A 25,397-nucleotide genomic window follows, 5' to 3' on the forward strand; every position below is an offset into this window, starting at 1 on the left:
GTTTGTATCTTTCGAATATAATACTAAGTATTAAGAACCGGTTTTACCGGTTGAAGAGAATCTCAATGTTAGTGATACTTTTTGTATAACATTTATATTTCTTATACATATAACAATATAATACTAAAAGTAAGCGATTATAGTCAGATGGAGCAGTAGCATTAACAGATGTCGTGAAGAGCTGATATGAATTTCATGAGAATTTTTTCACTTCAAGAGAGTTTTCAGCTCAGCTATACAGTGTGTATCTTGATGTTTTCTTCAAAATACTGGATCGTGAAAATTATACAGAACCGCTACGAAAATTTTGAAACGAATATTTCTTCATCAAATTGAGCAATTGTCTGTATACATATTTGTCCATATCTTTGGCCACAAGGTAATCAATGTGACTGAAGTGAGTGTAGCCTTTGAAATATGTCGTTTCCACATTTTTTAACTGCGTCACCAATTTCGTTATATCTTCAGGAGTGCAGAAAACGTCATTTTTACCGCACCATAGAACTACTGGAGATCTCACATTCTCTAGATGAAAAAGGGGTGGCTCAGTCGAATTGTACACTTGCAAATTTTTCTCTGGTCCGAAACTGTATCTGGCGAATCGACCTGCAATCAATTGGTGTGTCAAATTTAGGTTTTTATATTCAACATTTTCTGACCTGTCAGTCCAACTTGCATATAATGCTGTCCTTCTCTCAAACTTCCTCCACACAACGTGTTTCTGACGAAGAATGACCAGTCATCCTTCAAAATAAGATATAAAAGAAAATTAAATCGTTAAAAATTCGAAAAAAGCAAGGAAATGGGAGATTTCACATGAATATTTGAGGTATCTTGATGATATTTCCCAAAGTTGACCCACTTTTATAATCTATATTTAATCTTCTTCTTATAGAGAAATATTATAAAGGCCAGATATTATTTTGAGAATTTTCCAATACGCCACCAGTCAGATAACAGCTGTCCAAATTAAACCTCTTATTGGGAAACATTTTATATTATTATAAAGACATCGGCTTTGGGCATAGCAAACAGTAAACAAGACCATTTCGGCAACAGATAAGTAATCTGGAGAGCTGAATCTTGTAAAAAATTAAGTATTCGAATGTACTCACGACATATTTAATCTGCGAATATTCACTCTGCAGGGTATTTTTAGCAATCTCTACGCAGGCTGGCTTGAATATGATATATCTGCAGAAAACAAACAGAAATTCTCTAATTTGAGATAAAGCTCTGAAACTAAAGATTTCCAAGGATTCCCCTAGTTCCTGTTAAAAAAAACCTCAATTATATCGACGTTAGTTATAAATTAAGAATGTTTTTTTAGAGCTATAGAACTTTGAATTGCAATAAAAATACGATGGATTATTCGATTGACATGAATTTTATTTATCCGTAAGATAATCTTGTGGCATTACATTTTAAATATGATTTCTGGCATATGACCGCCACGGCAGGCTCGGATGTAGTCCAATCTGGACGTCCAATTTTCGATGACTTTTTCCAACATTTGTGGCCGTATATCGGCAATAACACGGCGAATGTTGTCTTCCAAACGGTCAAGGGTTTCTGGCTTAGCCGCATAGACCAATGACTTTACGTAGCCCCGCAGCAAGAAATCTAGCGGTGTTAAATCACAAGTACTTGGAGGCCAATTCACAGGTCCAAAATGTGAAATTAGGCGGTCACCAAACGTGTCTTTCAATAAATCGATTGTGGCACGAGCTGTGTGACATGTTGCACCGTCTTGTTGGAACCACAGCCCTGGGACATCATGGTTGTTCAATTCAGGAATGAATAAGTTAGTAATCATGGCTCTATACCGATCACCATTGACTGTAACGTTCTGGCCATCATCGTTTTTGAAGAAGTACGGACCAATGATTCCATCAGCCCATAAAGCGCACCAAACAGTTCAGCTTCACTCCAAATGCGGCAGTTCTGTTTGTTGACGTAGCCATTCAACCAGAAGTGCGCTTCATCGCTGAACAAAATAAAATAGACGTAGTGCGCGATACGTATTCCGCACAAAACCATTATTTTCGAAATAAATTTGCAGTATTTGCAAGCGTTGTTCTGGCGTGAGTCTATTCATGATGAATTGAAAAACCAAACTGAGAATAAATCACTTCACAGCTGTTAAATCGGTCGCCATCTCGAACAGTAATGTCAACTTAAAGTTATATACCTCTAAAAAAAACACCCGTTATAATATGAATATATATAATATAAATGTAAGTTACGGTTTCAATTCTCAATTTTCTCAGAGAAATTAATCATTTTTCTGTTGAAAAACCTCCTATTTTTATGCCCCATCCTGTAATAACACTCACCGCCATTACAGGCTCCAATAGTTCGCACAGTACTGCTAAAAGTTTGATGGTTGAGCATCCCTTGTGGTAAACCGAGGTCCCCATGTGGATCGATAAGCTTACTTTATCATTGTATTGGGGTAGTTCTGATAAAGTAACGAAAATTACTGTAGAACCTTCCGAATGACCTATGAGGATCAACTTGTCATGCACGTTGTGCTTCAGAACTTCATCGATGGCTAGGGGAAGATCATACAGGCCAATTTCCTGCCAACTAGAACATTATGCAGAGGATCGAGCTCATAGAGCAAGCACTCAAAGTCTACAGATGTTTTTAGAAATAGGAATGATACAATTTACAATAATATTATTGAAATTTTTAATGATTAAATGACATGGCATGGGAAATGTTAAAAAACACTACACAGTTTTACAATTTTGAATTGTAAAGGGTGTTTTTTTCAGAGCTATAGAACTTTAAATTGCAATAAAACAACGATGGATTATTCGATTGACATGAATTATATTTATCCGCAAGATAATCTTGTGGCATTACATTTTAAATATGATTTCTGGCATATGACCGCCACGGCTGGCTCGGATGTAGTCCAATCTGGACGTCCAATTTTCGATGACTTTTTCCAACATTTGTGGCCGTATATCGGCAATAACACGGCGAATGTTGTCTTCCAAATGGTCAAGGGCTTGTGGCTTATCCGCATAGACCAATGACTTTACATAGCCCCACAGAAAGTAGTCTAGCGGTGTTAAATCACAAGATCTTGGAGGCCAATTCACAGATCCAAAACGTGAAATTAGACGGTCACCAAACGTGTCTTTCAAAAAATCGATTGTGGCACGAGCTGTGTGACATGTTGCGCCGTCTTGTTGAAACCACAGCTCCTGGACATCATGGTTGTTCAATTCAGGAATGAAAAAGTTAGTAATCATGGCTCTATACCGATCACCATTGACTGTAACGTTCTGGCCATCAACATTTTTGAAGAAGTACGGACCAATGATTCCACCAGCCCATAAAGCGCACCAAAGAGTCAGTTTTTCTGGATGTAACAGTGTTTCGACATACACTTGAGGATTAGCTTCACTCCAAATGTGGTAGTTTTGTTTGTTGACGTAGCCATTCAACCAGAAGTGCGCCTCATCGCTAAACAAAATAAAATGGACGTAGTGCGCGATACGTGTTCCGCACAGAACCATTATTTTCGAAATAAAATTGCACTATTTGCAAGCGTTGTTTAGGCGTGAGTCTATTCATGATGAATTGCCAAACCAAACTGAGAATAAATCACTTGACAGTTGTTGAATCGGTCGCGATCTTGAACAGTATTGTCAACTCAAAGTTATATACCTCGAAAAAAAAAACACCCTTTATAATTCCTATTGGGAAACATTTTAGTCTGATGTAGGTATCTTACCTGAAGTACCAAAATTCTTTGTCTGTCTGATTCAGTCTAGTGTGATTGCTGGATTCTATGGTTCCTCTGTTGTTCATGAGCCACACATCGTAACCATGGTTTGCTACAATAATCGGTGTTGATTCGTTCTTCTTCCCAAAAAAACTGCCAGCGCATGCTGTCAGGCCATGTATAAAGAGAACCGGCATCAAATTTTCAGAGTTTTGTTGTTTCACGTGTATGATATTTATGATGTAACCGTCTGGAGAGGTGACGTAGAAGGATTCTATTCCTCCATAACCCAGTTTTTCCACTAAGTCATTCTTCAAAACCAAAACACCTAATTACCTAGCAAATCTTATAGGTATCTGTTGTTTATGAGATCAGATGAAAAACTCACCAAATTCAAATCGCCATCGGCATCATATCGCATTTTCCAACAAGTGGCTTGTAGAATCAAACAACTCCAGAAGACGAACGAAAAGAATTGAATTCCTAACATCTCCAGTCTTTTGAATCAGTGGAAATATCATTTTTGAGCTTTTATGGTTTGGTTTGTGATAATTAGATTTTTAATAATCTGTTATGATTGATGTCATCATGTTGCAGATTTTGAAATGCGTAATTAGTTGATGGCAAATACTTGTTCATCACTAAAAGCACTTTGTATTATATGAATTTTCCAATATTAGTATTAATTGATACCTATTATAATAGAATATTGTACATAAGAATTAATAATAGGTGTAGAATCTTATCTATCTTCGTGAGAAGCCTTCAACACATATTTATATCTGAATGTAGTATTGAGGTGGGCTTCCGAAAACCTCTTCTCTAATGGAACATCCTGTTTTTACTGAATAATCAAATTGCATGGAATAAATTAACCCAAATTTGTGTAAAACTTCATATGCTCAAATCTTACCGTCTTCGAAATGAATGAATTTATTTCACTTAGATTTTAAGGATGAATAGAAACAACAACAGTAGTAAACCGACTTCTTGATAATCATTGAACAGTCTACTGGGTGTTCAAAATGAGACGATTCATTAATGACTTATTCAAACGTTGATATCGGACTTATTCCGAATGACACATCCTACATTTAATTTTCGCATTTGGTAGTGATCTTTTCGAAGATAATAAATTCACTACTTATACAGAAAATTAAACACAGGGTGTGCTATTTGGAATATTTATTTGGGACAACCTCCATAACTTAATCCAAGGGGTCTCTGTAATTTTTGAAATTCGATTCAATATTCGAAAAAACCTGTGAATATTAATATTCTTTGAAAATCCTAAATATGTATTTCATTTCCGAATTCTAATGATATCTTTTTCAGCTATAATCTACATAACTAGCGGTTTGAAAAATCCCAAGATTATATTCGAACAGAACGAATTTATAATGCACATAAGGCAACAAGGATCAACAAGATGGAGATGCAGCTACTGCAACAAGACGAAATGCAAATCAAGGATCTACACTACTGGACAATCTCTTTACATTATGAAGCCCCATAACCATGCATCTAATTCTAAGGAAGGACATGAGAACCTGGTGACAAAGATTGTCGATGTTTACCGCCCATCTTCTTATTATGCTCCGTGAATTTTTATAACTAAGTATAAATTTGTAACTTATTTTTTATTGTGTTTTTTTCATCCATCAATAAAAGCTCGGTTCGCATGTATCTTGTCTTGAATTCAACAAAGCTTTGATTATTTGAGATTGCAGTCCCTATGGTCTAATACGACAAATTTCAGGTGTGATATACTTTCTACCCTCTGGAAAAAGCCACCCCAAAATAATGTTTGAAAATTACGAGTATGTCATTCGAAAAAAATTACCAGATTCCACAAGATGGAGATGTGGGAACTGCAACAAGACCAAATGTAGATCGTATGCCATAACCCTAGGAAGGTTTCTTTACTTGTTCAGACAGCATAATCATCCACCTACCTTCAACTCTGATACTACCAAAGTAGCCTCTTCCATAATCACAGTTGTCAAAGATAAGTGTTATGGTTCCAGCTATTGAAATAATTTTAGCAAGAACTTGTATAGATTGATGAAGAAACTAAGGATGTATCGATAAGAGTGCAAAACTAATACTTAGGACTTTACTCAGTAAGTTCTGGGCCTAACCAATAAAAACGTTTTTTCTCAAAAATTCGACTTTATTTGTTAACATAGTCACCTTTACATAGAACATGTACTCCATCGCTCCTTTAACGTTTCAATAGCTTTTTGCGAAATTCGGCTGATTCGGAATCGTTTATTCCAATTCGCTCAGCGATTGTTCGTAGACCTCACAGTTAGTAATTTGTAATCGAAATTTGAAAAAAAAAAAAAACCGTAAACATCGAATCTCCACACAGTAATCATAGTATCTCTCAAAGTATTGGTCACAGACCCCTCAAAAAAAAAGTTTTTTATAAATCGAGCCGTGATCTAAGACATATGGGAACTTTTAATTTTTCGCCCCAAAAAATTTTTTCAAGGTCCAGGTATGGACAATTTTTCGATATAAAAATTTTTGGCCAAGTGCGAAATTCTACTAAGTCGGGATCGTTTTTTCTAACACCGCTTATCGATTGTTCGTAGATCTCACAGTTTATGAAAATTTGAACTCGAAATTTAGAAAAAAAATGTTTAGGTGAGATCAAAATTCGGCTGATCAGGCATTGTCAATACTGGCACCGCTCACCGATTTTGCGTAGACATCACAGTTTTGAGGATATTCCAACTCGAAATTTGGGAAAAAATTGAATTTCCATCGAAAAATCGTTATATCTCCTAAATTATTCGTCACAGATCCCCCAAATAAAAACGTTTTTTATGAATCAAGTCCTGATCTAAAACATATTGAGCTATCAAGACTGTATCTCGTCTCAAGGAGAGTTGGCAGTGAAAATTTTAGATTAAAACCTATAATTTCATAAATAATGTTTGGATCTCTGAACTGTTAGTATTTTCTTGATCTACAATATCGAATTGATGGATATTATATATATTTTATCGAAGTACTGTTTGAATATAGAGTATTTTTATATTTCCACACCTATGTAAGTATAATATTATTCCTAGAATATTTAGTAATTGTATATTTCGGCACCCCTGTGAAACCTTTCCAATATGCATATATTTTTTCAATTTGCACATTTTCTTATCTTGTAATCTGATTTCAGCCTAACCTTTTTTTCGCTAATGAAAATTTTTTACAGGGAGAATATTTATACTACCTTCAGGAAAAGTACATCCAAAAATAATGTTTGAAGACTACTGTTACCTGATCCACAGCACACGTGAAAAATTTACAAGATGGCGTTGTGGAGAAAGCCATAAAACAAGGTGTAATGCATTTGCTATAACATCTGGAAAGCTATTGCAGGTCTACAGAAAGCATAATCATCTTCCTCCCAAACTCAATGTGCAACCTATATCCTCTTCGCTTGTTAGAGTGAAAAGGCAATAATATGTGTATATAAAATAGTAAAACACAGTAAATTTCACTAATCTTTTACTGTTTGTGAGAAATGTTTCGCCCACACTGTGTCTTCATCAGGTTATATTTCAACCGATAACGAAACATACCTTGAAAGCTGTGTTTTAGTACTTTCTCTATACCGAATTTCCTATAAGAAAGGATCGAATCCATCAAAAATGTGTATTATTTTTTTTACTGTTCTTTCAAAAATGAGATGTTCATTTAATGTGAGAGATATTGTTTCTAGTCTGGTCATTCTATGCTGATTGACTTAATTTTGTGATTGACCGAATACAAGTCTGTAAATACACAAAAGTTGTTTAATTTATCCAAATGGAAAAATGTTGAATAGAGGCTCTCTTCAGCTACTCAATTTTTGCTAGATATTTTTCAATAATAAACTATTTTGCTGTACTTTTTTGGATGAAAAGTATTTTTCTATTTTGATTCCTCATACAATTTTATGTTATTTTTTTTTAAATGAGTTTTTGGCATCGACTGCTAAGATCAGTAGCCATTCCTATTACAGTTGTTATTATTTGAGAGTATATACTTCTGATAATACGATAAGTAAGTAAGAAAACAGAAAATATTTTGAAGCTACTTAAACAAACATATTCGAATTAAGTTTCAATTAACAGTCAATTTTTAATCAAATAACTATTTTATTTTCAGGTACAACTAACTCCAGTAGAAAATTATTAAATATTTCCCAGAAAAATAATTATGAAATTAAGCTGCATCCGAAAATGGACCATCCAAATTGGGTAAACCTGCATATTTGAGCCAAATGTGATATGACTTTTCAAACAGTATTTTCGAATAAATACGATATATTTACAACAAATATTGTAGATCATCACAGTTCACTTATTTATACTACTGTAATATTCTTCTTCCAAGTCATACAAATCTGCTGCAATATCATCTCTCAGAGACATTAGTTTCTGGTCACATTCAGCTTGCTTTGTTCTGTGGAAAAAAAAACATTTAAACAAATTGGAAAAGGTTGCTGACTTGGTTCCAAGGATTAGCGCAAACAAATCGTGAAAAAGATTATTGTATAAAAAACAATCTCTCACCTGAAGAGTTTCGAATTTTGCGTAATGGCTTCATTAACTGAGGGGAAATCATTCAAAATCAGATACTGTTTGATATCTGAGACCAATTTCATCAAGGATTCTCCAGCTCGAACAATATTAGCTGCTCGGACATGCATCTCAAAAGTATCTTGCTCACATTGTGTCATCCTGGATAACTGGGTGTCATGTTCTCCTTTTGCAAGTTTCACAATTTCTGCATAGAAGGAAAAGGATGAATAAAAATCTGCTTTTAATCGTGCATTTTCAAGACTAATAACAATGAAATATTTTATTTACCTTCGAAATTTTCTAGCATACTCTTCACATCATCCTTCAGTCTTGTTCTATACAATTTCAATAAAGCCTCTTTACTGTGGGTCAACGATCTTTGTGCCGACATTGTAGAATTAGTTTATATGATACAAATATAACAAATAATAAATTTGATTCTTTTTCGTTTCGATTATTATGACAACAGGAATTATTTTTAGGTTATGTTAACGTTGACTGTTGTACTAATGACATCTATGCTTATTTTACGGAACTAAAATTTAAGTGTCAGGAATCTTTAACGGTGGTATAGATTTATTTCGCAGTTTGTTCTATTACCACCAGATGTACAATATTGATTTACTCCAATACTTTCCATTAATTTATTGGATTTTTTATATTCCTGTGAATTGTATAGTTGAAGAGGCGACAAATTTTATTTATTTGCTTTGTTTTTTTCTGAAGTATACTAGCAATTTTTTAATCTTTAATCTTTACATTATGTATTTGTTTATGTATTGAAAATAGTGATTTTCATTCGTTTATTTAGTTGTTAAAAAAATTCTCAATAATAAAAAAAATTCTCAATTAAACACTTCACAAAAATATAATTGCCTCTACTTTGTAGGATATAATTTATTTTACACGCTTCTTCAGGAAGCCAGGTATAAATTGCCACTTTTCACATCGATCTGTATAACTTCAAGTTTTACGTCCAGTTTATACAGTCACAACGTGAATATAAAAGTGAAATCAATACCGGATAGTTGCCTACTTTCGAATACCTGTAATAATTTATGAAGAAGCGTAATGTTTTCTGTGTATACTTTTGTAATTTTAGTCGTTTGAAACCTGTAATTTGGTAAGACCAAAGTTAATTAGTTGTGAATTCAGACAATTCAAATATCGTATCTAGTTAAAATTCGATAAATATTATTCAAATGTTGAATTGATTGAGCAGATAAAAAAGAACGCAAAACTTTGTCTCTAGAAGTTTATGCTAATTTTTTTTCAATTTCCAGACAATGGATTAACTTATACCTCTGTTTCAGTTTACGTAACATACATCCGAGGGAGTAGATCCATGCCACACCTAGTGATAGACAATTACAAATTCATAAAACACAGAAGTAGCAACAGAAGTACATATTGGAAATGCCATCAGTACGATTCTGGTTCTTGCAAGGCTAGATGTATCATAGGATGTGACCAAAGTATTATTTTATGCGGCTTTCATAATCATGAAAGAAGTTATGAACAGATTCCTCAAGGTATTATTCTTACCGGCGAAGTGTTCAGGTTGAAGGCTATCTACCGTGGAAAATAAATAATTAGGAGAACTTATGGAATTATTTTTTTAACCCTTACAGGTACATAGTTTCAATTATGTATATACTTATAATTGTATGGATCTGAAACGGTTAGAGTTGACAGATTTATTCACGAAAAATTTTTGTACAAAATTTTATGTTTCTAGTGTTGTTCATATTCTCTAAAAAAAAAGGCCCGCTAGTGCTAAGTACCACATTTTTTCCCAGTACCAAGGTTCAAATGATGCGTGTCTAAATTTTGAATTGGTTGCCGCTCTTGCTCACCGTTGATCAAAAGTAACAACGCGTCCAAACACTGTTTGGAGCTGTTTTAGCGGAATAAATAGGTTTTTTTGCGTCGATATGTGACAGTGGATGAAATATGATTCACTGGATGGTGAAAGTTGTCTAAAGCGATAAAAATCTCAAACATCAGTTATGGTACTCGTATTTTGGGTTGTTATTGGTATTTTATTCACTTAATATCTTGACAGAAACAGAAGTAAAACCATCAATAGTACCAACATCACGTTATTGAATGGATTGAGTGCAGGAATTGAAGAAAAACGTCCTCAATTGTAAAAGAAAAACGTTTTTCTTCATCAAGACAATGCTCTTTGTCACAAATCTATTAAAACCATGGTCAACTTGAACGAAAGGAGTTTCCAACTGCTTGGCTACCCAGCTGATTCCCCAGATCTGGCTTTTTGCAGCTTCAATATAATGCTTCAGGGAAATATATTTGGCTTTAATGAATAAAAGATTTCTGAGGTCGAACCCTAGGTTGAATGCAAAGACAAATCTTTCTACAAAAAAGGTAAGTATCTATTGAAAAGTTAGATGAGAGAAGAGCGTTGTAGTATATGTTTCAGTTTTGAAGGTGATTAGGTTTGGAGAGAAGAGTTGAACTTGTTGAGTAGAGTAAAACTCTTCAACTCAAATTCTGACCAGCTTCATTTCATATTTGGCGAGTCTTTCTCGAGCTAAGTTTGTTTAGGTCCGCCTTCTCCCAAGAGATTACAGTGTTTCGTTCTGAGAACGCTGGTGAACTCTTCAGTTAGGTTAGGTTAGGTTTACCCCAGGCTTAAGGGAAACCACAGAACGAGGGAGCTCATTGATGGGTAGTTGCCTCACGCTTTTTAGGCTACCTGTTGAGTGGCTCTACCACCAGAAACGAATTTCTTCTACCTTATCCCACACTCTTCAGGGTGGGACTGCATTACACAAAGATGGGCATTCAGCCCTTGAGTACCAAACCCTTGGTGAGCCGGCCGCACAGAGTCTGAACGCGTTAAAGGAAAGTTGGCGTCCTTGGTTTTGGTGATTTTTAGTGTGTATGCCCTTCAGAAGAGCCTCACTATACTCAACAAGTGCCGACAGGAGCTGTCGAGATTTGTTGGACTTTCATCCATTTAAAAAAGAAAATGTTGGAGTTTGGTTAGCGAGATCTTTGGTCGACTCTTCAGTTAGGAAATCTAGCGATCTTTGCCTAAGACACACCCTCTAACCCCATGGTGGAGAGGTGACTCTGCTGCAACGCAGTGACCCCTGAGCTGCGACTCTGCTGGGGGGGAGAGCGGCGGCAGCCCCCCAAACACGAAGAAAAAAAAAATTCAGTCATTTCCTCCCAACTGAAAATTTGTCAAATTGTAGCTAACCAATATCTACAAGAAAAAATACAATCAGCTGGCTATGGCGTGGTGGATTATACGTCAGCTGGTGCCTCAAACATAAAAAAAAAATATTTTCAATGACAGCTCTGACAGCGACTCTGATAATGAATCAGAGAGTGCCACACTCGCGAGAAAAGGACTTTATCCACATGTTGCACAATAATATTTAGTTACTTCCACTCTCTGATTCAGTATCAGAGTCGCTGTCAGAGCTGTAATTGAGAATATTTATTTTTTTTTCATGTTTGAGGCACCAGCTGACGTATAATCCACCATGCTATAGCCCAGCTGATTGTATTATTTCGTCTAGATATTGGGTTAGCTACAATTTGACAAATTTTCAGTTGGGAGGAAATGACTGAATGTATTTTTTTTTCTTCGTGTTTGGGGGGTTGCCGCCGCTCTCCCCCAACCGAGTCGTAGCTGACGTTCACGAAGCTTTTTATTACTATTATCTGATGCATCTCACCAAGTATCTCTCGAGAGGAAATAATCAACCAAATTTGCACCTGGCTCCCGGACTAAAAAAAAACCACTCAAAAAAATTACCGTAAAGTGATCAACTCCTCAGAAGAAGCGACAGCCCGAACAACTCACCATCAATCCTAATCAGCCCGATGTGAAAAAAAAGCGCCACTCTCCCAAACAGCAATTGCCATCATCGCAACAGAGTCAGAAATAAGAATAATCGAGTCAAGTCAAGTGGCGTACCTTACACGTAAATACGCAACGATGAAAAATGAATTTTTAGGGCGGGCAGGACGAGCTGTGCGGAGGGCGCGTACTCCAGGCAAGTGAGCGGCAGAGACCGAGGGCGCGTCATTGTTGCCAAGTCCTTAGCGCGGACCAGTGCCGGTGCCAGTGGCAGCTCAGCCGCCGTCCAGATCAATATAGCCGAGCGCGAGGCAGCGTAGCCAGTTGCAACGTGTATCGCGGTGTGTCGGGTGCAGGTCGGTGCCGGTCCAAGGAGCTACGATACGGTCGGCATGGCCGTCGGCCGCGTTACGTTCATCCCGCTGGACTAGCGAGGCGCGCGGAGGTGCGACGATGGTCGACATGAATGCGACACTTCTTGACGGACTATTTCGATTGGTTTGTTGCTCGTTCCCTGATCCATTAGAAATATGAAATAATGGTGAGTCATGTAACAGGCATCAAAAACATCTTGATTTACAATTGGTGGTCCTTCAATAAGCCAAATGATTATTGAAAATTATCTGTAGATATCCCTATTGGATACGAATCCAGGCCACAAGGTGGCCTCTCTCTTTTTAATGTTAGTTTTGGTCAAAAAATTTCAAAATTTCTCTCAATAAACGATAATTGGAGGTTAAACATGTTGTCCTAGTTATTTTTTAATCAGAATCTTGGTTGAAGTCTGAGAATTGCTAATACACTGGCTTGAAACATTTTAATTGCATCGAAATACTAGTGAAATTGACTGAATGGCTTCTTTGATCTACATAAAAGTATCGACCAATGATTTCTTTATCCGATAATGCCATTCAAACTTACTATCGACTAGTGTGAACGCTTTTGTGTCTTCTAATGGTGGTTACTGATTACTGCTAGAGTAAAAACCCTTCAGCATCTTGATTAGGGATTCACGGCTTGACTTGATATTAAAGCTACTCTCGAAGCTACTTGATTTCGGCTTGACTTGAAATCGACTCAAGTTCAAGCCTAGAAGTAGTTTTTCAATGTCAAGTCAAGTATTTCTTTATCAGGTACATTACTTGTTCACAACAAAAGGCGCTTTAAGAAGCCAAATGATCATTTAAAGTGAATACGCTGTGTTGGTATCCCCATTGGATACAAATCCGGGCCACAGGAAGGCCTTCATCTTTTTGATGTTAGTTATTGTCAAGATATTTCCCAAAAAAAGATCGGTAGAAGTTAGTAGAGTTCATAATTCTAGTGGACACAAATGTAGCCTTCCTATTTTTTATGTTAGTTCCACAATTTCTCCTTATGAAAGGCAACTGGAGGAGTTATATGTTGTCGTGTCACTTGGTATCTTTTTTTTAAATTTTGAACTCGTGGAATGCCTTCTACACTTGTTGTATAAAAACTATTTTGAGAAAGGATTTTTTAGATTAAGCAAAATAACTATTCTATTATGGAATATCACCACAAAAGTCCAGATTCACATAGTGTAACTGTTCATTTCATTTCATAGGGTAGATGGATCTGGTTAGGTCAAAATTCCAGTTAAAAGTTTCATCGTATCTGAGTACTTAGTCCTAAGTGCAGTAGGACATTCTCATCTTCCTTGATACCTCTCTTCCATTAACTGAACATCCTGACGAAATCTTTCCCCCTATCCTCACTATAACATTTCAAGCCAATCTGAGTGGTTGAGTACTTAGTTAGTTTTACTGGTTGTTACAACTTTCTGAGCCAGGTATTCCAGTTCATTAACGAATATAGCATCCATTGAATTATCAGAGTCACTAATTTAACCAAAGCAGTTCTGAGTTCTGCTATTTGCTGCTCTAAATTTTTCATTGCATTTTTTTTTGGAGCAATGGAGTCTATCCAGAGTTCTGATACGTTGGTGACTCCAGCTGATCTCTTAGATTTCTTCAATTACGACATTATTAAGCTACAGTAAGGAAGTGATATTATTTCAATAAAATTTGTATTCTCTTCCTCAAGTCACATTCCCTCTATAATGTTATACAGTGCATCACACTGGTTATGCATAATTTCCATATTTATAATTTCGAATTAGCCTCGAGCCTTAGATTCAATCTTTCCCATAGATGAGATAGTTTGCGAATCTCATCTGATGTTGCACAAAATTGCCTGCTTTCCGTTTGGTCATGCTAATTCTCTCTAGCTTTGGCACCGTCGCAAATTGATTCATAAACTTCCCACTTGACATGCATAGGTGGAAATATCGTTTAGTCAGAAAAATAAGGACAATTTGTCGCGAGCAGCTAATCCTCCATAAAACGAAATAATGGCTGGTTGCGAGAGAGTTTCGTATGACCGGGCTCGGTGATTGCGTGTCATTTGCATAGCTTCCTTTCGGGAAATTAATTTCTTGGCTTAATTGCCGGGGTGTGAACGGGGTTTTAGCCGACTGGCTCGGCCCCCGCTTGCTTTGATCGACGCGAGCGTTCACCTGTTATCGGAAATTGGCGGAACGAAATGGGATTAATTTGGGGGGTGATTAGGCTCCTTTGAAGGGGGAGGAAGGGGGATGTTTACTACCGAAGGATTACTTTTTAGAATTACAGGGTGTGGCAGAAAGATCCACCGTGAATATTCAATGAAGTAGTTGGAAATGCATACTGATGCATTTTCAATCAATGCATAACGTTAACTCTGACGTTATGCATTAATCTCTGATTTAGTTGACGTAATGCATCGATATAACGAAATGTATCAATCTTGGATCTAGTTTCTAGTAGATGTTATGCATTGATCTCTAATCTAGTTAACGTTACGCAACGATCTCTGATATATTTAACGTTATGCATCTATCTCTGATTGAATTGACCTCATGCACCGATAAAGGAATCAGTAGACGTTATGCACCAATCTCAGATATATTCAATTTTCTGCATCGATAAAGGATCTAGTAAACGTTATGCATTGATCTCTGATATATTTAACGTTATCCATCGATCTCTGATTGAATTGACCTCATGCACCGATAAAGGAATCAGTAGACGTTATGCATCAATCTCAGATATATTCAATTTTCTGCATCGATAAAGGATCTAGTAAACGTTATGCATTGCTCTCTGATATATTTAATGTTACGCATCGATCTCTGATATAATTTTCCTGAAGCACCGGTAAGGGAACTATTTCTTGATTAGAACTTGAGTGATTTCAAGTCAAGCCTGAGTCAAGAAGCTTGAGTATCAAGTCAAGCCGTGAATCCCTAATAAAGGATCCAGTAAACGTTATGCATTGATCTCTGATCTAGTTAACGTACACAACGATCTCTCATATAACGTTATGTAACGATACAGAATCCAGTTAACGTTATGCTTTGATCTCTGATCTAGTTAACGTTATGCATCGAAATATAATCCAGATAGTGGTGAGCCTGAAGGCTTATTTGACGATGATGCTACAATTTTTTCAACAGTAGTGTTTGTCAAGGTGATATGAGCATCATTCGACAATCAAAATGTTGACAGCGGAAATTTCTGAAAATATATTAGATTATCTTCTCCACAATTATTTCTCTTGGGCACATGGATTTGGCAGTTTTTCTGAAGTTCTAATTGAGATATTATTAATAGTCAGAATCCTTATTGTCACACTGTCATCAGAAACTGTCAAACGAAAATATCAAAATGTTTCTTCAACGTTCAACGTGATATAAACCCTAATGAACAGCACAAACCAGTTGCCCAATCATTGTCCCCGACATCTGTACCTCACCGAAGTACAGAATCAAACACAAACACCCCCGAAAATTTAATTCCAGAAGGACTCACTCTCTCCCAGAAAAAAACGCAACCATTGTTTGGTTAAACTTTCCTTTGTGCAAGGAAAAGGGACGAGGATCCCCAAAGTTCTGCGCGCGCGATCCCAAAGCCAACGCGGAAAAGCCCGCAATTAAAGCCGTATCCGTAGTCTGAACCGGGCCTTAACCACCCCCACAGAAATCCGCCCTAATCACTCAAACGTCCGAACAGCGATTCCAGAAATTACGGACAATGAGAGGAGGCAAATTAATGTGTGGACCTGAAGCGTGTGGAACATGGAGAACTCGGTCCTGGGATCTGTTCCTCCGGCTGGTTAATCCACTGTTCGTTAACATGGAGTTATCTTCCACCGTCCCTTAGGTGTAGCAGGAGGGAGAGAGGGGGTTGAGCCGAAATGCGAGGGTGTTCGACTTGGTGCAGATTTTACTAGTTCGTTCCCTAAGGGTCGGATTTGTACGTTTTAGTACGTTAATTTGATTATATCGGTGCGGTTTGAATGGACCGATCGGGTCGACTTAGAGTGGCTCTCTCAGCTGATTTTATCGTATTTTTAGTTTTGGCTTTGTTCTCTAGACTGTCAGAATAATTGTTATTATTTAATTGGAAAAAAGGGAGGAAACCTTATTAAGTAATTTGGAAAGGGAAAACTACTGCTTACAAAAAGCTCTATATCCAGCTCAATAATAGCCAAGGAGATTGTATCCTATTCTAATAGGAGCCTTGACTTAAATTTCGTGAGAACTAGTTTGTCCAGAAGTGTACTTCCTAGGTTGATCTTCACCAAAACGATGCTCCTCACAAATCTATGAAAACCATGATCAGAACGGATGAATTACACTTCCAACTATTTGACCACCCAGCGTATGCTCCAGATATGGTAGTCATTGATTACTGACTTCAAAATAATGTTCCAGGAAAAGAATTTAGCTCTAATGAAGAAGTGATTGCCGAGGTTGAAGCCTATTTCGAGAGCAAAGATGAATCTTTTTTTACATTTTATTCGATATAGGAACATACATATGCGTAGAATTCTGCTTTCGCCGTTTTTTTCCGAAATTCGAGTTACAATGCGATGCCGAAATCATTTCTTTGCCTTGCAAGCAGCTGTTCACAAGGAAACAAACGCCATTCGACATCTCTCGGCTTCAACTCGTACGGCACCCAATTTCCTTGTTACTGAATAATTCCCGTGACTTTCAGGCGTTTTGAAATGGCTTATTGCGTCACTCGCAATGATTCTGCCAATTTTTGTAGCGTTTGACACGAGTCTTGATCAAGTAATGCCTCCAATTCTGCATCTTCGAAAATCTTCTCTCTTCCACCGCCATGGTGGTCTTCGACATCAAAATTACCATTCTTGAAGCGTTGAAACCACTCTCGGCACGTTTTTCACTAATAGCGGCCTCACCATTGGTATTTGAGATCATTTGATGAGCCTCAGCCGCAGATTTCTTCATATTTGAGCAAAAAATTAAAACCTCCCGCAAATGACGAGAATTAAACTCGTAGGCTGACATTTTTAATCGAGAATAACTATATGATGCAGACACAAATCGACTAGTCTTTCGATGGCGTTATGCTCACAAATACTTAAGCTTATTGTATGACATCTAACATCTATTTATTTCGACTACCACTTACCATTAGAACCATCTATTGCAAAACGGCGGAAACAAAACTGTACACCTAATAATTATCTCTTTGGAGGCTAAAGGGCTTCAAGTTTACACTATTGAATCATTCCAGAGGCTACCCCATTCCATTATCGCCAGTGTTTTGCCTAAAAACGAGTTCTTCGGGAATCTATAGGTACAGGTCCGCCTCCCCAAAATCCTCAGTTCACAAATTATTACCGATTCGCGTTTGTTTTTGTCGCTTGTTATTGCATTCCGCGAGTGAGGAAACTTTTTCAATTTGTTGAGAGATGTAGGTGCTGATAGAGAACGTTGCCGTTCTTACGTTGGGTCGTATCTTCTGAATTATGATGTCTTTCTCGGGGAAAACAAAATAATAAATCGGAAAGTTTGCGGTCCCGCTTCGATTAAAACTTCGGTGCCGGCACTGCCATGTTCTTGGTGGAGAAGGTAGGTCCCGAAGAAATCACAAGTGAATGCTTTATGCTCTTGTTATAGAAAATTTCGCGAACATGAAATTGTCTCAGTCTTTCGGGGTAATTGGTTTTTCGACTGTCATCGGTTTAAGGTAGTTGATGACGTTTCGCTATAATGTGTGCAAGATCTTCTCAGAAGATATTTCTTACTGGTCAGTGGTCACTCAGAATGACTTTGTATAGGGTGTTTTTTTTTTCGAGGTATATAACTTTAAGTTGGCATTACTGTTCAAGATGGCGACCGATTTAACAGCTGTCAAGTGATTTATTCTCAGTTTGGTTTGGCAATTCATCATGAACAACGCTTGCAAATAGTACAATTTTATTTCGAAAATAATGGTTCTGTGCGGAATACGTATCGCGAACTACGCCTATTTTATTTCGTTTAACGATGAAGCGCACTTCTGGTTGAATGGCTACGTCAACAAACAAAACTGCCGCATTTGGAGTGAAGCTAATCCTCAAGTGTATGTCGAAACACCGTTACATCCAGAAAAACTCACTGTTTTGGTGTGCTTTATGGGCTGGTGGAATCATTGGTCCGTACTTCGTCAAAAACGATGATGGCCAGAACGTTACAGTCAATGGTGATCGGTATAGAGCCATGATTACTAACTTTTTCATTCCTGAATTGAACAACCATGATGTCCAGGAGCTGTGGTTCCAACAAGACGGCGCAACATGTCACACAGCTCGTGCCACAATCGATTTATTGAAAGACAAGTTTGGTGACCGCCTAATTTCACGTTTTGGACCTGTGAATTGGCCTCCAAGATCTTGTGATTTTACACCACTAGACTACTTTCTGTGTGGCTATGTAAAGTCATTGGTCTATGCGGATAAGCCACAAATCCTTGACCATTTGGAAGACAACATTCGTCTTGTTATTGCCGATATACGGCCACAAATGTTGGAAAAAGTCATTGAAAACTGGACGTTCAGATTGGACTACATCCGAGCCAGCCGTGGCGGTCATATGCCAGAAATCATATTTAAAATGAAATGCCACAAGATTATTTTGCGGATAAATAAAATTCATGTCAATCGAGTAATCCATCGTTGTTTTATTGCAATTCAAAGTTCTATAGCTCTTACAAAAACACCCTTTATTATTAATTATCGTGCTATTATTAAAAATTTCAGACATGAACCAATTTTTCAAATTTCAGATTGCTGTCTTTTATGATTCGAGGTTTGAACTGAATTATTGTGTAAAAATATCGTGCCATCAAAACATCGGTTAAAACAAGCACGCACCTCTCACATCCAATTGTAGTCTATTTTTCGATGAAAGTGTCATGTCTGTTGTGTTCCTCCCCTCACCCCCCCAGTCAACATTTACCCTACTCCATTCACGTCACGTGCATTGTTTGTTATATTAGAAGTTTTTAAAGTAGGAAATAACTCAGAGCGACTCCGGGGTCCCGGAGTGCAAACTCGCCGGAGAATTCCTAATGATTTTTCAGTCTTAGCTCGCTCGCCCTCCTATTGAAACGTTTTCGGAACGTGTCGGCGGCAGTGGCGCGGTGGCGGGGGACGTGGGGAAAACTTCATGACCCAATTTTCTCGCTCTATCAAGCCGAAAACTTCAGATGGGCCAATAAACAAAGCACGGAGCTCGCTGGCCGGAGACACGCCATACAAAATTGTTGTCGGCATAACGAAGTGTATTGTGATTTATTGCGGGGGGCATAAGGGGGCTCTGAGGGGCGCCGTGAAATTGGGACGAGAGTTGAATACGGTTGGAAATTCGTGATTTGGTCTCCCATTGACAAAAATTGGTTCTTTTCAGTTTATTATTTTTTATGTCATTATTTGGTACACCTTGACAACGTGAATTACACTGCGCAAAAAAATTAACGCACATTCTGAAAATCTCAATTTTAATGAAAGTTAACTCTACATTGACTTTATAACTTATTTTTTAGTTAGGAAGGTTTTGAACGAAACAAGACACATTAAATGGAAGAAAAATTCAGGATTTCACCGAATCTTATGTGAAAGAAGAGAAATAAACAATTTTCAAATTACTGGAATGCTGATAAGTGATTTAATACTTGGTATTTCCACCCCTTGCGTTAATTACAGCTCGGCAACGACGGTTCATACTCAAAATGAGTGATCTTAAAATGTTCTGATCTAATCCTTCCCAGATTTCTCTGAGTTGGATTCCTAAGTCATTAAGAGTAGCTGGATGATTTTCTGAACTTCTCAGCCTTCTATTGAGGTTGTCCCAAACCTGCTCAATCGGATTGAGATCTGGACTTCTTGCTGGCCATTCCATTCGAGAGACTCAACCTCTTCAAGGTACTCCTGAACGATGCGCGCACGATGGGGTCTGGCATTATCGTCCATAAAAGAGAAATTTTCACCAATGTATGGGGCAAATGGCACTACATGCTCTTCAAGAATGTTCCTTATATACCCATCAGCATTCATAGCTCCATTATCAACGACCACTAGGTCTGTGCGAGCAGTCAAAGATATTCCACCCCATACCATAATCGATCCTCCCCCGAAACCAGTAGTATTCAGGAAATTGCACTGAGCATATTTTTTATGTGGACGTATGTATACAAGGAAACGTCGATCATAATTGTAGAAGCAGAATCTAGACTCATCTGTGAACAGAACTCTTTCCCAATGGATATGCTCCCTCGCTAAATCCAAACGCGCCCTTCTATGGGCTGGGGTGAGAGCTGGGCCTCTTGCCGCGACACGAGGCCTTAAATATATTCTCTGAGGCGATTTCTTATTGTCTGAGTGCTAATTTGCACCCCATAGTTTGCTCAAGCTGATTTTGAAGGAGGCGAGCTGTTGCAAACCGTTGTCTATTATTTCGTGAAAAAATAATAGACCGTTATACAGTACTGCCCTCTACTTATATGCTTCGTAAAGAGGAATAAGATAAAGTGAATGGTCAGTTCTATTAGGGAGCAATTCCATCAGCAGTCCTATGTCAACTCGGAAACATCCAGAATTTGAATCCCACGCAAGATCGTAGAACTAATCAAATCCTCCACATCAGAAAACGAGTTGCGTTAGCGGTCCAGAAATTCAATCCGATCTGCGGCGGATCAAATGATGACATCTCGGTCTAGCAAGGGACGTAGGAGGAGATTAATCGACCATCAATAATGGAATCGAACTTTCTGCCAGACAAACAATCGACCTCGGAACCGATATTCTCCCTCGGATATCTCCACCATCTAGCTCGTCTCATTATTCAGTTCTTGACCGCAACTGAGATCGCAGATATCGATGTTTGTGGAAAACCCGAATAATAGGCTGCTGTTTTTCAGAACTGTGCCATTCTTGGAAATATACGGCCGTTTTCTTAGCATACTAAAGCAGCGATGGATATTTACTGCATCTGTCGACAAAAATGAGAAAACGATGGTTTTCTCGAATGGATTTCCGAAGAAACCGTCGAAAGGATGTTTTTCTATCGGTTGGAAAACGAATAAGTAGTCGGGAATATTGAAAATTGAGAAAATAAATATATCAGCCGAACTTCGTTGAATTATTTGAATTTTATTGATTTGTTTTATATCTAGGACCTAGCTAGCTGAAGCAATGACATTTCTGGTGAGAGGTTCTTTTCCTATGGCATTTTTGGTGAGGATTTCTTTCCAGAAATAAATTGGTCGGAGCTTGGGTCAAGCAGAAGTGCCAAAGGATACGCACACTTTATTAGGGACAGTGGCCTCCTGTCAAATTGACTGAATTTTCGATATGTTATGGTCTAAGTTATACCAAACAGAAAGTTTTATTGGCAAACATTTTTCTTTGGGCTAGTTTTGACGCTAGAGGCCCCTGAAAACTCTCATTTGTTCGCCATTGTTAAACAATGCAAAATGTTATTCTGGCAAATCATCACTATTCTGAGTGATCAAGATGTGAGCAGTCATTAATATGAGATACTATCAAAAGCATTGTTCTTTGATGTTGTTACATTCGAGCAATCATATAGTGTGTTCCAACTACTTATTTTTTTATGTTCTATTATTCGAAAATGATAACAAAGCTCCTTAGCGATCTAAGATATATAAAAATGTTCATGAATCCTATTCTACATCACACTCGACAGAATATACAGATTGTTGCTTTAACAAAAAAAAAACGAAAGTTATATTTGAAATGTTCCGTTATGAAAAATCCATTCAGTTGCAGATTCATAGGCATGAGAAAAGATAATAAATATCACAAATCTATTGCACGTGCTCGAAAATATTTTCTTTTGAATCTTTCATTGTAACGTAAGGAATTTTTATGATATGAATCTACAAATGGATGGATTTTTCAGTACGTAACATTTCGAATATAACATACGCTTTCACAACTATGAATTCAAAACATAAGTACGTTTCAATCGTTCTAAAATGGGCCGGAATTCCTTGTGTTATCTTTCGACTTCAACCCCATTTCATCATCCCCAGACAAACAACCATAAATATAAAAAATAATATCTTATTTCGCAAATTCGAGACAGATATTTACAGTCAGCTCTAACATATAAACGAATTCCCAATAGGGGAAGCCTAAAAAAACATTTCATCTCCCCCGTGCCTCGAGCCGATTCGAAGATCAAGCCCAATACATCATCAATAAATCAAAACAAATAGATGGAATATAGAAGGAAGCCGAGAATATCCTGCCGAGTTCTTATCTTCCATACTCCATATATCCAGTTAGCTCTGGCGCTTTTTCTCCACTCGGATTAATGTTGCGTGAAGATCCCGGCGTATTTGATGAAGAAAGGAAGATATACGCCTTGAATACGTCCTCTGCCGTTGGCCACAGACGCTGTTTACTATTTTTTTCGACGGTTTTTAACGCTTCACGGCTCCTTGTGTCGCGGAAATCGCTTATTGATTGTTTCCTGCTGACGGGGCGTTTCTGGCGCTCTCCGAAGTCCCAGGAGTACCACAAGGGTCCGTGAGAAGGCCTCTGATATTGTTACATTCATTCAATTTCAGTTTTTTACTGTGAGGATTAGTATATGTTCGTGATTTTGATCAACTAGCGTATGTTTACTTCATTTGCTTTGAGTTAGATCAGGTTTATTATATAGATCTTGTATATCTCACTGAATATTTGGTCAAATGTTTGTAATGGATTTACAATGGCAGAACAGGTTTTGAAACAATAATTCGTTCATATTACCTGAGGCTCTTAAATTCTCCAAGAGGTTAACACCTCCCCTGGTGAGCTAGGTGGTCACCTTTTGGTTACATCTTGTCAAATCATGAGATTAAATGTATAATATCATTTTTGCGAGTAGCAATATATTCGAAGGTACTTTGAAACTCCAATTCGAAGTATCTATAAATTAGTTGGCATATTTTTTGTGCACGCTTCTGGATCATTTCAATTTTTTTCCATGAAAATGAATTTCGTCAAAAAGAAACAAAATATTGAATATCCTAAATTTCCCTCATTTCATCAGTTTGATCGTGCTTTGGCTTGTCTAGAACTCTACGTGTGCACTGATTCATGCCCAATGAATCTACGAGTTTCACATTGGAATAATCGAACATACATGCCTGTTATCAATCATTCAAACACGGACGAGCGTCGAGATTGCATAAAACACAATGAATGCCATCCGAACAATAATAGACCAAAGGTACAAAAGGCCTGAATAATTGAAAACTCGAGCACATATAGGAATAACAGCGCCCACCAGTATCACATGATTTCGGTCGAGTAGATTCGATATAATATCGAAACCGTTATTATTCGAACGTGCAGAGGGATCGAACAAGTTAGGAACCGTTCACACACGAACGGTTTCGATACGTAACATGGGAATTTTGAAGGGATGCTTCTGGGAGGATTACACCGCCTACTCGATGGATTATTGCAAATCTCATAATTGATGGGAGTACCACAGGGGTCAATCCTTGGGCCAATAATATTGTCAAATCGAGCTTGTTTTGATAGATTAGATAATGTGAGTACAAAAGCTTTTGGGTGCTTTAGTCTTCGTTTCGTCAAAATTAGAGTAGGCTTTTCTGGTCATGAAATTCGTAAATATTGCTGAAATCAGTCCTTCGTAGTTGAAATCCCGAATTCTGAACCAGTTCAGATTGGTATCGGTCTGATTTCATTTCTACCAATCAGCTTCCACCGTCATCCGTCATGATTACCAATAAAACCATCGAACATACCCTAAAAAGCCGGACCAATTACAAACCTTCTCGCGTCCTTGACGGTCTCCCATAAAAAATTCAATTTGTTATGCCGGGTCAATAAAACTGGCAGGAGAGGCTGTAAAAATGATTGTAAAACTTACGACTCAACTTTCCGTAAGAAACACAACTGGGATATATCTTCCGGAATGTCTGGGCAGAGAAGTTTCCAGAGGCATGAAACAAACTATGCCGGATTTGGTCCAAGTATTTTCATTGGTTGTTTTATTCACTGCCGTTCGGGATTCATATCGATATTTTGGAGCTGGATTTACGGGAGTAGAAAGTTTCCATTGTCTGCTCTCGGGAGTTGTCTCGCGAATAGCTTGGATATTACACTCGGTCTCAAAGAGGATGAGCTGATTAAATGGGATGATGCTATGTAGAAACTTCAAATGATGGAGATTCTGACGAGCGTTGGAAGTGACATCGAATGGGACGTTGAAAGTGCAGTATTGAGATGCTCGTGGAATTTCGTTTTGGTTGTTTCTTGTTTCGATTATTAACATCTAGGAACTAAACTGTTTAAACTACTTAGAATTTTCGCAGTTAACCTTTAGATGGCTGGAACTTAAGGAAGCAGATTCGAATGGCATATAGCGAATCAAAGATGAAATTACAGTTATTATATTTCCTCTTTTCAATTCTATAAATTACAATTGTTTCGCTGCACAGTAGGATATTCAGATTTTACATCATTTTTCTCAGATATTCTTTTTGTTTAAGGTCCGGAATTTACATTCCCTTCGCCTCTAATTTCATTCCTCCTATTTTCTGCTGTTGTCTGATCGGAAGACTTTCCTCTCTACTTCATGTCACTTTTTGCTTCTATTTAGTTCTTTGAAAGCGGCATTTCCTCTTATCTGTCTTTCTTATTTTGATTTCTATTATCTTTTTTAATTCCTTATTCTCGTGCTCTTTCAGCGTCTCTATTGTCTTTTCTCTTTGTTTATTGGCTATTTCTTCAATAGTTTCAGTTTTCAGTTTTTCTCTGATTTGTTGGTTAGTTTTATACCATGGGGCGCCAACCGCTGTTCTTATTACTGAATTTAGCGTACTTTCCTTCATACGTAATGCTT

The 25,397-nt window shown here is 37.5% G+C and overlaps 4 protein-coding genes across 10 annotated transcripts in view; 2 read left to right on the top strand and 2 right to left on the bottom strand.

The window, feature by feature from the left end:
* The window catches only part of LOC123676597 (modifier of mdg4-like), a 55,780-nt gene extending 45,863 nt beyond the window's left edge, over positions 1 to 9,917 (top strand). Inside the window, exon 4 of one of the 4 annotated variants that reach the window (XM_045612632.1) lies at positions 9,630 to 9,917. In XM_045612632.1, coding sequence (XP_045468588.1) covers positions 9,630 to 9,904 — 275 coding nt within the window. In that variant the 3' untranslated portion in view covers positions 9,905 to 9,917. Of the gene's footprint in view, positions 1 to 5,077; positions 5,429 to 5,501; positions 5,859 to 6,962; positions 7,522 to 9,629 lie in introns of those variants that run through there. The other 3 variants (XM_045612658.1, XM_045612629.1, XM_045612637.1) reach the window with 3 other exon arrangements.
* On the bottom strand, positions 76 to 4,494 carry LOC123676596 (lipase 1-like). Of its 3 annotated transcripts, none has more exons than XM_045612610.1 (6): positions 4,131 to 4,494; positions 3,752 to 4,053; positions 2,337 to 2,589; positions 1,116 to 1,271; positions 660 to 744; positions 76 to 606 (listed from the first exon to the last, which is right to left on the bottom strand). In XM_045612610.1, exons 1-6 carry the CDS (start codon positions 4,230 to 4,232, stop codon positions 284 to 286), a joined length of 1,221 nt encoding a protein of 406 aa, XP_045468566.1. In that variant the 5' UTR covers positions 4,233 to 4,494; the 3' UTR covers positions 76 to 283. The 3 variants fall into 3 exon arrangements, with proteins under 3 accessions (XP_045468566.1, XP_045468567.1, XP_045468568.1); XM_045612611.1 differs by having other exon boundaries at positions 3,752 to 4,070; XM_045612612.1 differs by having other exon boundaries at positions 3,752 to 4,078.
* LOC123676601 (mediator of RNA polymerase II transcription subunit 22) lies at positions 8,041 to 8,811 on the bottom strand. Its single transcript, XM_045612663.1, has 3 exons — positions 8,605 to 8,811; positions 8,308 to 8,521; positions 8,041 to 8,197 (listed from the first exon to the last, which is right to left on the bottom strand). Exons 1-3 carry the CDS (start codon positions 8,705 to 8,707, stop codon positions 8,092 to 8,094), a joined length of 423 nt encoding a protein of 140 aa, XP_045468619.1. The 5' UTR covers positions 8,708 to 8,811; the 3' UTR covers positions 8,041 to 8,091.
* A 2,394-nt stretch (positions 9,918 to 12,311) lies between the features above and the next one.
* Positions 12,312 to 25,397, top strand: part of LOC123676602 (gamma-aminobutyric acid type B receptor subunit 1) — a 165,799-nt gene continuing 152,713 nt past the window's right edge. For both annotated transcript variants that reach the window (XM_045612665.1, XM_045612664.1), the window contains exon 1: positions 12,312 to 12,695. In XM_045612665.1, coding sequence (XP_045468621.1) covers positions 12,693 to 12,695 — 3 coding nt within the window. In that variant the 5' untranslated portion in view covers positions 12,312 to 12,692. The remainder of the gene's footprint in view (positions 12,696 to 25,397) is intronic.

The sequence above is a fragment of the Harmonia axyridis genome, chromosome 3 (assembly GCF_914767665.1).
Source record: "Harmonia axyridis chromosome 3, icHarAxyr1.1, whole genome shotgun sequence".
Taxonomy (NCBI): domain Eukaryota; kingdom Metazoa; phylum Arthropoda; class Insecta; order Coleoptera; family Coccinellidae; genus Harmonia; species Harmonia axyridis.